Genomic DNA, 13,032 nt, shown 5'->3' with positions numbered 1-13,032 from the left:
CAGGAATGCACATGCGCCTGGTGTGATTTTCAAGCCAACAAGTCCAGAATTTGCCTTGTGTCAACCATGAGGGAGTACAACAACGTAATCACTACACCCTGCTGGGTCCTACATTTTTCCTTTTAAACACTATTTTTAATTTATAAAATACAGATTTACTATTGTTTAAATTTACAAAATATATCTATGTCTGATATTTAACATTTTTAGATTATTTGCCAATGTATAAGACATATAGGAAACACACATATATCAGAAGTGTAAAGTTCAGTGAATTGTCACAAAATGTACACATACATGTTAGTATTACTGGTTAAAAAAAAATGTTGATATCACCCCAGATAGTCCTTTCTTCTTCTTTACACAATCATTTTAATCATCTCCTTGACCTTTTTGATATTTTGGGTTAATGTAATAAAAATAACATTCTTATTTAATAGTATCTATGAAAATTACATTGCATATATTTGGCATAAAATTGGCAAGCCATTTTACTATGGCTAAATATTTTTCAAGAGCTATTTCATAAGAATGATTATCTGAAATTATCCAAGCCAATTAGAGTCCATATCTGTGCTGTCACAATTGCTAGCTCAGTGGTGGATACCTGGCTGAGGTGTTGTCATGGTCCCTTACTGAAATATTTGCAGGTTAAGTTCCTATGACTCAAGACTGTGTCGTCATACGTATTTCTATTATGAAAGCCTATAAGTGTTGACATTTTATCTCTTTCTAAAAGGAGAGAACAGAAAGGTATTATAGTTACTTTTTCAGAGTCAGAAATACAGAATGAAGTAGCAATGTAAAAAGAATCAGAGAAATAACACCAAAAGAAGTCCTAACATTGTTGACTATCTGATATCAGTTTATTTCTGATATCAAACACCATTCTGCTTTTGGTTTCTTTGAATTATCTTTTTTATTTATTTACCACATATTTATTTTTTCTAATCTGTTTCAGGCAATGTTCAAACTTCAGATACGTTATTTTCCTTCACCTAATGGAAATGTTGTTTCAATGTCAAAGAAGAAGTAAAAATTAGTTACAGAAATAAATGAAAAGATAATTGCAAAGTACAATGCCTAAATAAATGAATAGGCAAAAAGATACGTTAGGATAAACTGGGTACATAATTTCGCATGAGTTATTAAGGAAAGATATTTCTTTTTTTTTAGGGTTTTTTGCTATACGGTGAGTGCATTCGCCAGACAGACAGAGAGATAGAAAGTGAGAAATCACCGCCCAGAGGGGATGGCCACGTCGCAATCCCTTCTCCTCCATTTTCCTTTCAGGATCTTGGGCACGCATGCACACGCGCCCAGCATGAGTTTAAGCCACCAGGTCCAGGACTCAAACCACGGTTGACTACGTGAGAGTCCAGCGACATAGCCATTACGCTAACTGCTGGTCTCAAGGAAAGATATTTCTAAGAAAGTGACATTTGTATTGAAACCTACTAATTTAGAAACAAGAAAAGTTTTTTTTAAATTAATAGTCATATATTAATATGTTTTTACAATTTTCTTAACTTTTAAAAAATAAAGAATTTACGGGACACAAAAATAGAAAATCATCTACTGATGGTAATGTGCATGATGATGTCTTTACTTGGACTGATATACAGTGTATTCATGCTGGGAAAATTCATTCTATAAGCTGTAATATGTACAGTGACAGAATGTATTAAATTATTTTATTTATTTATTTTTTATTTCTGGGATTCTAGGACATGTGCATGTTCCGGGTTGTATACTTACTGTTTTAAGATATTTAAAGATATCTCTATTTAATCATTAAGTGACCATTAAGCTAACCAATGGAGACTTCAGTAGCAACAAAAAGTAGGCAGGAAAACTTTACAGGTTTAGTCCAATAAAATTGCTAGACAAGGAACCAGCAGATGGCATAATGGTTATGACACTGGACTCCAACGTAGTCGACTGTGGTTTGAATCTAAGACCCAGTGACTTAAAACTAACACTGGGTACATGTGGAGGAGAATGGAGGTGAAAAAAAAACCAGAAGGAATCAGCTATTTAATGAATTATAAAAAGACATTTCAGGGTTCCAGGCCAGAGTGAATTCCCTGAAAATGCTGCTCGGGTAGGGAAATGTGATATTTCACACATGTGTACGTTTTGCCCATTGACTCATTGCATCTAATACCTCCCCCTTCTGTACAAAAGGGTCCTGGCCAGGGACCAGCAAGTGATGTAATAGTTAAGTTGCTGGATTTCCATGTAATCATGCATGGTTTAAGACCTGGACCCAGTAGTTTGAAACTCATGCTGGACCCAGGTGGCCGCTACTCAAAATCTGGAGAGGAGAATGGAGGGGAAAGGAATGCAGTGTGGCCATCCCCCCCTGTTGGGGGTGATTTCTCACTTTCTGTCTCTGTCCCTCTCTGTCTTTTCAGAGAGTACATGCACCCTATAGCTATAATATCTCTCTTTATTGATTAATTAATTAGAGATCTGGCCATTAGAAATTACTCATGAATATTTAATAGAGTTTCATGAAAAGAAGTCCAGCAGAGAAAAGAACACAACCCTGTTACGAAGTAGATGGAACTCATTTCGTAGCAGTCACATTTCAGTGAATTTACAGGTTTCAACTCATGTGGTATAAATACTCTAGGAAGTAGATAGAAGTACCATTTAGCAGTGGAAATCACAAATAAGTCTTCATGAACATCTTAGTTTCAAAATAACACGTAAATACTAGGTATATGTAACCCCTCCAAAGACACATGCAATCCATGAATAAAATTTTAAAAATGACTTCATATTACACAATATTTAAGAGACAAAGAAACTGAAGCAAATAAATAATAATAGAGACAGATTCTTGTTAAAATATATAACTAAACAGTAAGATATTTGAAATTAAAATTGGCATAAATAAAAAACACAGAGTGTTGGGGCCCATATAATGAGTATGTCTTAATCATAAATTCTACAGATGATTAAAGATTATTGAAAAGAGGAACAGAGAGTATTGCAGAGCATTGGGCACATTAAATCTTGGGGATTACCGGCTTTAAGTTATTTGTCTTTAGAAATTTCAAAGACCACTACTTTGACTTACCTTAATGGAGATTATGTTTTGATTTTCTTCTGTTCTAATCTTGGACTGTTGCAAATGGATTTAAGTCTTTTTCTACCCACTTGAGACTTATTATGTTGAAGTTGTAATCTCTTTGAAGATAAACAAATTGTACATAATTACCTTTGGGAGAATGTCTTGGATATCTTCTAATTATTTTCTGAATGTTCCATCACATAAAAATATTTGCCAAATACCAAAAGTATTTCATACTTCAATCTAACTCAGTACATAAATTATGCAATATTGTTAAACAATGGAAACAATAAGTCTTCATGAATATCTTAGTTTTATAATATTGTGAAATATTAGGCATATCCAACCCCTCAAATGCACAGGCAATCTATAAGTAAATGAAAGAATGACTTCACAGAGAAAGTTTACGTAATAATGGATAATACTTAAATTGGCCAAGGATATTCTTGTACATAGAATTATAGGTTGACATACAACATCTTTGACTAGTGTTGTTTCTGCCAGGATATAACTTTGTTTTGTGTTTACAATACAGTTATTTATAATACAGTTATTTCTAGATATTTTAAAAAGCAAATAGGGGTATTATCTTTTCTGAAGAGATAAGATGACCACTTCACAATCCCTTCTCCATTTTCTTCTCAAGATTTTTGGCATGCATGCACATAAACATGTGTTTTTTAAACCTCTTGGTCTCGGACTCAAATTGCACGGTTGGCTATATGGGAACTAGTGCATCTACTCATTCTCCTATCCATTCATTTCAAGAGCCTCTATCACACCTAGCGGTTTCCTTCAGTATGCTAGGTGCATGCATGCATGCTTATGATCCTAATTGACGGAGTCTATGGGTGACTGACATGTGAAGATCTAATTGTAAAGGGTCTGTGTCTCACTTTCTCTCTCTCTATCTCTTTTTCACAAAATCAATGACTATGAGCACTTCAGAAATAAAATAAAATAGGGACCAGCAGATGGCATAATGGTTGCATTGCTGGACTCCCATGTAGTCAATCACAGTTCTAGTCTCAGACCCGTTGGATTAAACTCATGCCGGGCGCATGTGCATGTGTGCCCAAGATCCCGAGAGGAGAATGGAGCAGAAGGAATTGTTGTGTGACCATCCCCCTGGGGGATGATTTCTCGCTTTCTCTCTTTCTCTATTTCTCTCTGTCTTTCTGGCGAACACACACACCCTATTGCAAAAACCACTTCAAAAAAAAAAAAAAAAGAAAGAAAGAAAGAAAAGAAATGTTTTATTTACCAATATAGATGGATTTTTTCCTATTTAATTGTAAGTGATTCATTTTCTCTTATGTAGCATTGTGGAGATGATAGGGTCTCTAAAGCATTTAGACAGTTATTTAATCTTTTTTGTTTAAGAGGTTTTAGGGCATGTGCACTCGCCAGACAGACAGAGAGAGACAGAGAGATAGAAATCGAGAAATCATCCCCCAGGGGGGATGGCTACACCGCAATTCCTTCTCCTTCATTCTCCTCTCAGGATCTTGGGCACGCACACACACGTGCCTGGTGTGAGTTTAAGCCACTGTGTCCTGGACTCGAACCGCAGTTGACTACCTGGAAGTCCAGCAACATAGCCATTACGCTAACTGCTGGTCCCTATTTAATAGTTTTTTATTTCATAATAATAACTGTCTCCTTATCGATGTAATTTACATTGCAGTATTTATAGAACATCATATTGTGATTTTCCACCATTACAGTGATAAGCACTGCTTTGTCATTTATTAAAATTCACCTGAAGTCAATAAAACAAAGTGAAACTGCTCTGATTGATACAGGAAGCTAGGGCCAGCATGGGAAATGAAGGTTAAGACAACTGGATCCCACAGGGTCAACACTGCATTCGAATTCCAGATTCAGTGGCTAGAATATCATGCTGGGTGAATGTGCATGCATGCTAAAAATACTGAGAGAAAAATGGAGGAGAAGGGATTGTGGGATGGCCATTGCACGCTGGTGGTGAATTCTCACTTTCTCTGTCTATGTCGCTCCAGTGAGAGCATGCACCACATGGCAAAAATATAAAACGAGAGAGAGAGAGAGAGAGAGAGAGAGAGAGAGAGAGAGAGAGAGAAGGAGAAGCTTATTTAGCCTAATCTCTTTGATTCTTTGTCTAATATATTCAGTTCTCCAGTAAAAACCTGGAATTTTACAGGCTTGACTTTTTCTTTTACTCTTTTTATTTAAAGAAAGATATTTGCTATAGGGTATCGGCACTCACCAGAGAAAAAGACAGAGACAGAAAGCAAGAAATCATCCCATAGGGGATGGCCACGCCTTCCCTTTTATTCTCCTGTCAGTATTTTGGGCATGAACACACACGCACTCTTCGTGAGGTTTAAGTCACTGGATCTGGGACTTGAACCATGGTAACTATGTGGGAGTCTAGTGATGTAACCATTATTACATCTGCTGGTCCCAGATATGCCTTTTTCAATAAGAGTAAATGAATTTTAAATTCCTCTATTAGATAAAATGCAGAATGGAGCTCTAATTTAGTGGAATAACATCTTTAGCCTAAACAGCCATGATGAAAAACTTCTGGGAGCCCTTGCGAGATCTGTGTGTACAATTTAGAGCAGTTGGATACTGAAGTCATCTTTGGCAGTTGGCAACAATTCTAAAATTTAATAAAATCTAATGGTATGTATAGATTTTTTTGTCAAAAAATCTCAGGTAAGAGAAGAGAGGAGGGTCTAATACTGTAAAAAATGTATTTCACTTTCTGCGTCCAATTTATTTCACTTAACATAGTGTCGTCCAGATTTCCCCACTTAACTTCAAATGATAGGATTTAATTATTTTAGTGTCTGTATAGTATTTCATGTGTGTGTGTGTGTGTGTGTGTGTGTGTGTGTGTGTATGTGTGTGTGTATATCTTCATCCATCTTCCAATTGACACTTAGGTGGATTGAACCCATATCTGGACTATTGTGAATAGTGATGAAAAACTGTCCAATAGAAGTAGAAAGTTAAAGAATGATTATAAGATACTCAATAAGATAAGGAGGTCGGGAAATAGAGTGAAGTCACTTAACAGAAACACAATTATAAGTACAGAACAGAAGCAATTTATTGTGTTATGAAATCCAGCAGGATGAATATAATTAGCGAAAATTTACTACATATCTGAGAGTAATTAAAAAGGGAATTTTAAATGTTTCCAATGCAAAAATGAGAACAAAAGTTTGAGATTATGGATACATAAATCGCCACATTTTCATCATTACACACTATGTTCTTGTGAAAAAATCATCTTAGGGGACCAACATGTGGTGCAGTAGATAAGGTGCTGGATTCCCACATGGTCAACCTGGAGGCTTGAAAAACACAACGAAGAAATAGATAAATACATAAGAGTTATTTTTAAAAAATCACATTTTATCCTGCAAATAGGTAAAATTATAATACATCAGTAATAAACTTTAAAATAAAAATTAAAAATTACATTAAAAAGACTATGTAGTAATTCTTTTGAGAGTTTTTGTTTTGTTTTGTTTTGTTTTGTTTTGTTTTACTATAGGGTGAGCGCACTTGCCAGAAAGACAGAGAGAGACAGAAAATGAGAAATCACCACACCAGGGGGGCATGGCCACACCGCAATCCCTTCTCCTCCATTCTCATCTTGGTATCTTGGGCATGCATGCACACATGCCTGGTGTGAGTTTAAGCCAAGGGTTGGGAATTCGAACCACGGTTGACTACATGGGAGTCCAGTGACATAGCCATTACGCCAACTGCTGGTCCCAGTAATTCTTAAGATCAGGAACTTTGGAGCTGTATCACTAGACTTTAAAGCTTGCTTTTAATACCTGATAACTTGGTGAATTCCAAGAATTAATTCATTTATCTCAGTCTCTAGTTTCCTACCTGAAAAATAAAGTTTTTACTAGAACTTATTTCACAGAAGTATTTCATTGACTAAATTAATAGACACATGAAGAATTCCTATCATAATGTAGACAGTAAGTATGAGATTATTATGTAGTAGTAGTTTCTGTGAACATTTTAAGATGCATTTATCTGCATCAACAGTATGATAATATTTGTCTTCATATGACAATGCACTGTGCAGCTTTTAATCATATTCTAATAAAACAGATTCATTCAACTTACATTTGCACAGGATGCACATGAAATTTTATTTCATGATGACAAACTAAGGAAATATTTCTGGTCTCACTACCTTTAATGAAAACTTATAGGCATTAAAAATAATAAAAGTAACCAAATTACATTATTGCTCATCTATCAGACCACCTTCCTTGCAATAGGAAAGGTCTACAGCTGCCAAAGGACATGGGAGAAAGATAGAGTAGACACACAGGTCAGCATGGTCCATGTGGTCTTTTTATTTTCTCATCAGTAGTACAATAATTAACTGAAGCTGTCAAGCAATGCATGTGAATGAAAATATGATGAGTCATTAATATTGATCAATATTGAGACACGTTAACCCTGTGAAAAAGAGGAAAAAATATTTTTGAATGGTCCTCTTACTCAAAGGAAAGATAAAAGACAACTAGAACATAGGTTATTACTTTATGTCAGCTAAATAAGTAAACAACAATTGATGAAACTGAAAAAGTAGTCATTAAGTGAGAAGAAGAACAATGAGCGGGGTTGGGGTGGGGTGGGGTGGGGTTGGGGACAGAAGCCTGAAAGCTTCTCTGAATGGCTTCAATAATTTCAGCAATAATTTGATACATTGTGTAGTGTCAACCACAGGGGTTGACTGGCACAAAATCGGGGACCAATCAGAATCTATGGATTATTGAGCTATGAAATATGTGCAGTTAACAGATTCACAAGTGGAAACAGAGGTACCGATGAGGAAAGACCTGGTTCACAATGTTTGGGATTGTTTTTACTTGAGCACATTTACAAGAACTCGAATTCTTATATATCATGCAAACAACTATTGACATATTGAATGTAATTCCAAAATATATGAGCAGTAAGGTGAAGGATGAAACAGAAAAAGAAGGAGTTTATATAGTCATACAGATAAACACATAAACACTAAAAGTTTTATTCCAGGGTTTATTAAAGTACAAGAGCCCTTACCACTTCATTCTGTAATTACCACTATTCCCTCACTCTACTCAGCATGCTCACTTTACTGGCTTCATTTATTTATTTATTATTTATATTCATTTGGGACATTTGACTGTTCTATAACAGTGATTTATTGTTTATAAAATCTATCTATCCTCATGGGAAGCAAAGATTTGTACTCCTTTGTTCATTATTTTATGTAAAGCAATTTTAGAAACCCTGGTATAGGTCTTATAATATGTAAATATATGTCAAAATAGTTGTACTTGTAATTCCCCCAGAAGCATACAGATCAGAGTAACATGCATACATTAATATATACAAATTATATTGTACTCAACTTTGAAGAAAAAATGTTGCATAAGTTACTCAGTGTCTTCTGTAGGGCATATTTTACATCTTTGTTCCTCAAACTGTAGATCAAAGGATTCAACATGGGGATGACCAAGGTGTAAAATAGAGAAGCCACTTTGTCAATGTCAAAGGAATGACTGGACTTGGGCTGCACATACATAAATATCAAAGTCCCATAGAACACTGTGACCATGGTCAGGTGGGATCCACAGGTAGAGAAAGCCTTCCGTCTGCCCTCAGAGGACTTCATCCTGAGAATGGCTAGGAGAATGAGCAGGTAAGACACAAGGACTATCACAAGAGATGAAATCAAATCCAAAGCTGCAAAGATTAGAATTATCAGTTCAATTTCATGTGTTTCTGAGCAGAGCAAAGATAACAAAGGGAGACTGTCACAGTAGAAATAACTGACAACATTGCAGCCACAGAAAGGTGAAGTGAAAATCTTGACGGTGACTAGGAGTGAAACAAATGTACTGTAGAGATAGGGGATTGCTACCAGCACCAGACACACCCTTTGTGACATGATGACAGTGTAGAGCAGAGGGTTACAGATGGCCACGTAGCGGTCGTATGACATCGCTGACAGAATGAAAAGTTCACAAACAATGAACACGAGAAAAAATGCTAGCTGTGTGGCACACAAATAATAGGAGATGGTATTTTGTTCCACCACAAAATTTACTAACATCTTCGGTCCCACAGCTGTGGAATAACCAAGATCTGTAAGAGCCAGGTGTCGGAGGAAATAGTACATGGGGGTTTTCAGCCTGGAGTCCACCTTGGTGAGGATGATCATGCCCAAGTTGCCCAATAGTGAGATCACATAGATGATGAGGAACAGTCCAAATAATGGAGCCTGCAGTTCTGGGCGGTCTGTGATTCCCAGGAGAATAAATTCACTCACCACTGTTAGGTTGAGTGTTTCCATCCAGGTTTATCAGAAAACCTGTTCTACATAGAGACATAAGCATAGTCAGTAAGGTTCATGTAGTAATATCGGAGAGATTTTATTTCAGTTCAGAATGCATGTACTACTAAGATACATATATATTTGCGTCCCAGACCCGGTGACTTAGACTCATGCCAGGTGCATGTGTGTGCATGTCCAAGATCCCTAAAGGAGAATGGAGAAGGGATTGCGGCGAGACCATCCTCCCTGAGGGGTGATTTCTTACTTTCTGTCTCTCTGTCTGTCTCTTTCTTTCTGGTGAGCGCACGTGTCCTATAGCAAAAACAACTCTCAAAAAAAAAAAAAAAAAAGAAAAAATGTGTAAGATGATTTATATACAGAGACAGAGATTGTTCAATAGATCCTAATCATGGTTAAGTTCATTTACCACATATCACATTTCAATTTCTAAAGACATTTTCATGCACTTTCATCAGAAACACACATTTAACAACTGCTTAATAGAGAGACAAACAGGTTTTTGTTGTTTTGAAAAACACGGCAGCAGCTCCCTATGCAGGTGAGGGTAACTGAACCTACCCCAAGGTCAAGTGCCAACTGGACTTCAATGTCACCTGTCCCTGGAGGGCACAAAGATCCAGAGCCCCTTCCCTTCACAGCGGCAACTCCACCAATGTGAGAAAGTAGTCTTCCCGTGCCCTCCCAACCTCCCCATGGTTCAGGTCTGCTGTCAGGAAAGGAGATGGCAGTTGTCAGTTATTTCTACTGTGACAGTCTCCGTTTGTTATCTTTGCTCTGCTCAGATACACATGAAATGGAACTGGTAATTCTAATCTTTGCAGCTCAGATGTTAGACCACCAACAGGCAAAATTATAATCTTTCACCTGACTCACTGCTGAGGCTCTGGGTGAAATTTTGTAGTTTACTCTTCAGATAGCTAAGAAGCTTTTAATCATCAGGGATTTGATCAATTAATTAATTAATTGACTAGCCCCCTTTAAGAGATGGAGCCTGAAGGGGCAGGGCCAGGATGGGAGCCCAGGTCAAGTGCAGAAGCCCACTGGTCCATTGTTTCCCAGGAACAACCCACCAAGTAGTATCTAAAGACATTGTATGGTTTTTTTTCTGAAAACCCTTAACTATAGGGATACAGATGAAAGCTTAATACACTTGAACAAGTGAAAAATTGACTAATCAATATACTATTTTTTGAATAATTTATCTTCTATTTTATAAATATTTTCATCTATATTATTTTCACTAAATTTGCTTCAAATACTAATCTTCCTTTAAAGGCATTTTTATTATAGTTGAGGGCTAGTAAAATATATGTTAGAAGTTAAATGGACTTCATTGGTCAAGATCTTAGTGCACTATGAGGAAATCTGAGTAAACTTAAAAAGAGGTCCCTGGTACTGGTTTTATAATAAAAATTCAACAAAATTCTCCTCTAATAAACGGATACTACAGATTAGAGGGAAAAAAACAACAACAAAAATCAAGAGTTGAAATCACATTGTTCCATGATACCATAGAGACAAAAAAATGCACACTACAGGTGAGATAAATGTCTTTTCTAGGGGTTAATTTCATTCCTTATGTGCATTTACTCCATAACAATATTTTTATCAAACTATAATATAGTTCAGAAGGCAGAGTATATATATATATATATATAATCTTATAAATTATATCTGAATATGACTCATAATTCAGAGATTAAAAATATACCAGAGTAGGAGCTAGAGGGTATATTAAGGAGAGACAATTATTAATACTTTAAAAAATTATGATCTCAGATCAAACAGATGGCATGGAGTTTAAGGCAGCTGGATTCAACATGGCTCACTTCATGGTGTGATTTCCAGACCTGGTGGCTTGAGAATCACACCAGCAACAGTGCATGTATGCTTAAAATTCTAAGAAGAGACTGGAAGAATAAGTATTGCAGCATGGCCATCTTCCGTAGGGTGTGATTTCTGACTTTCCTTCCTTCTCTGTTCTTTGTCATTCTTTCCAACAAGCACATGCATCTTCTAGCAAATTGGAAAAAAAAAATCATACACATGAAGAATCCTAGGGCCACTAAATAACTAAGCTATTTGAAAAAACATTAACATGCCCAAATAAATACCTACATTTATAAATTTATTTGAGAAAAAAAAAGAAGAGAAAGAAAGAAGTACTGAGTGAGAGAGGTTTGGTGGGCCCTTGCCATGTTGCAGTCCAGCTGTCCCAGCCTCCCCAATAGCTTCGACCACTGGTGAATGCCACTGTAACCAGCCTCTTTAGGTGAATCAAGAAGCAACTCCTAATTTCCCATTTGGCCCAATTTTTAGCAGCAGCATCTTCATAGCACACTCTACCATGATTGATCCCTACCTGTAGATTTTTACTCTGCCATTTTTTTACAGTGTTTACTTCAAACCTATACTTATAGTTTCTAAAATGCTGACCCACAAACCATTTCTTGTGTCACACATGTAGCAACAAAAACAAAAGGCGGAGAATCATTACCAAACCCATCATAGGAATGACTCCTTTTCTAAGTCTTTAAAAATAATCATTTTACAATCTTACACCTTGACAAAGGTGACAATGTAATAAATACACTGTTCTGATTTGTTCTTTTCACTATCGATTGAATTTCTCAAAACTACCTATTATAGGCTCACTCTTTTTAGATATCTCCAGTGCTTTGTCCATTGCTGTCTTATTATCTCTTGACATTTGGGACAGTACCTCTTGCCCTTTGGTTTATGGTTATGTCACACCCCAAGAAGTGGAGCCACTCAATGGAGCACTATCATCGTAGCCTATTATCTCTCCACAGGAGACCTGATTGCACAGTCAGTATGTCTGCTCCTTCTGGTGGATGACAGAGTCTGTGGGGGAGACTTTATGCTTTGGCCTTGGAGTGTTTCTTCTTATTGGAGGACTTTGCTTTCTGCTTCTTGGGTGTTCCTGAGGTGATATCCTTGTGGTCATGATTATTAGGTGTGTTCTCTGGTATTTCATTGATGCAATGTGCTGTCTCTGTGACCTCTTATTCAGCTTTTCAGCCTACATTAAGTGTCTTGTTCCTAGTCTTCTGGCCAGCTTTGCCCTGTTGTCTGTGGAGTAGCTGATGTCCTGATGGGCCGCAAATAGCTGTACGTGGCTGTCCACTTGTCTGGTCCAGTTCTCAGCCAGCTCCACCATCTGACTCACAATCAGGAAATTCTTATCTCTCAGCTCCTGGCTCCAAATTGAAGCTCTTCAAATTCAGTGCAATACTCACCTCTTCTGGGTACCATTCATATTGAGTTGAAATTTCTTACAATGTTAATCCAAAACCTTTGGGATTTCTCATTTTTATGAAGTCCCAACAATAGCAGGATTCGTCAGCTGGGCATAGCCATGCTGTTCCCCACACTGCTCTGCCCTGGCCTGCGCTGGTAAGCGAGGAGCCCCCAAGGCCAGTGCCCTGTGCCACCAGGGTGGAAGCAGCTTTGGTGAATTTCAGGGACTCCCTAGCCTCTCAGACAGTGCCAGCAAAGGCATATTTCAAGAAGGCCGAAAGCATTTTACCTTGCCTGGCCTCCTTTCCCTTCAGAA

The 13,032-nt window shown here is 37.0% G+C and overlaps 1 protein-coding gene and 1 pseudogene across 1 annotated transcript; both read right to left on the bottom strand.

Annotated features, from left to right (window-relative positions):
- Window positions 1–8,492: 8,492 nt before the first annotated feature.
- LOC102482639 (olfactory receptor 8K3) lies at window positions 8,493–9,452 on the bottom strand. The gene has a single exon (XM_006148746.1). It carries the CDS (start codon window positions 9,450–9,452, stop codon window positions 8,493–8,495), a length of 960 nt encoding a protein of 319 aa, XP_006148808.1.
- Window positions 9,453–12,069: 2,617 nt separating this feature from the next.
- The window catches only part of LOC114007842 (inhibitor of growth protein 1-like), a 4,472-nt pseudogene continuing 3,509 nt past the window's right edge, over window positions 12,070–13,032 (bottom strand).

The sequence above is a fragment of the Tupaia chinensis genome, unplaced genomic scaffold, assembly GCF_000334495.1.
Source record: "Tupaia chinensis unplaced genomic scaffold, TupChi_1.0 Scaffold000242_1, whole genome shotgun sequence".
Classification (NCBI taxonomy): Eukaryota; Metazoa; Chordata; class Mammalia; order Scandentia; family Tupaiidae; genus Tupaia; species Tupaia belangeri.
Note: the sequence above shows the minus strand (reverse complement) of the source record. Positions and strands in the feature narration are given on the sequence as shown.

Excerpts from the sequence above, each read along its gene's own strand:
- LOC102482639 (XM_006148746.1), bottom strand. The coding sequence starts at position 9,452 with ATGGAAACACTCAACCTAACAGTGGTGAGTGAATTTATTCTCCTGGGA.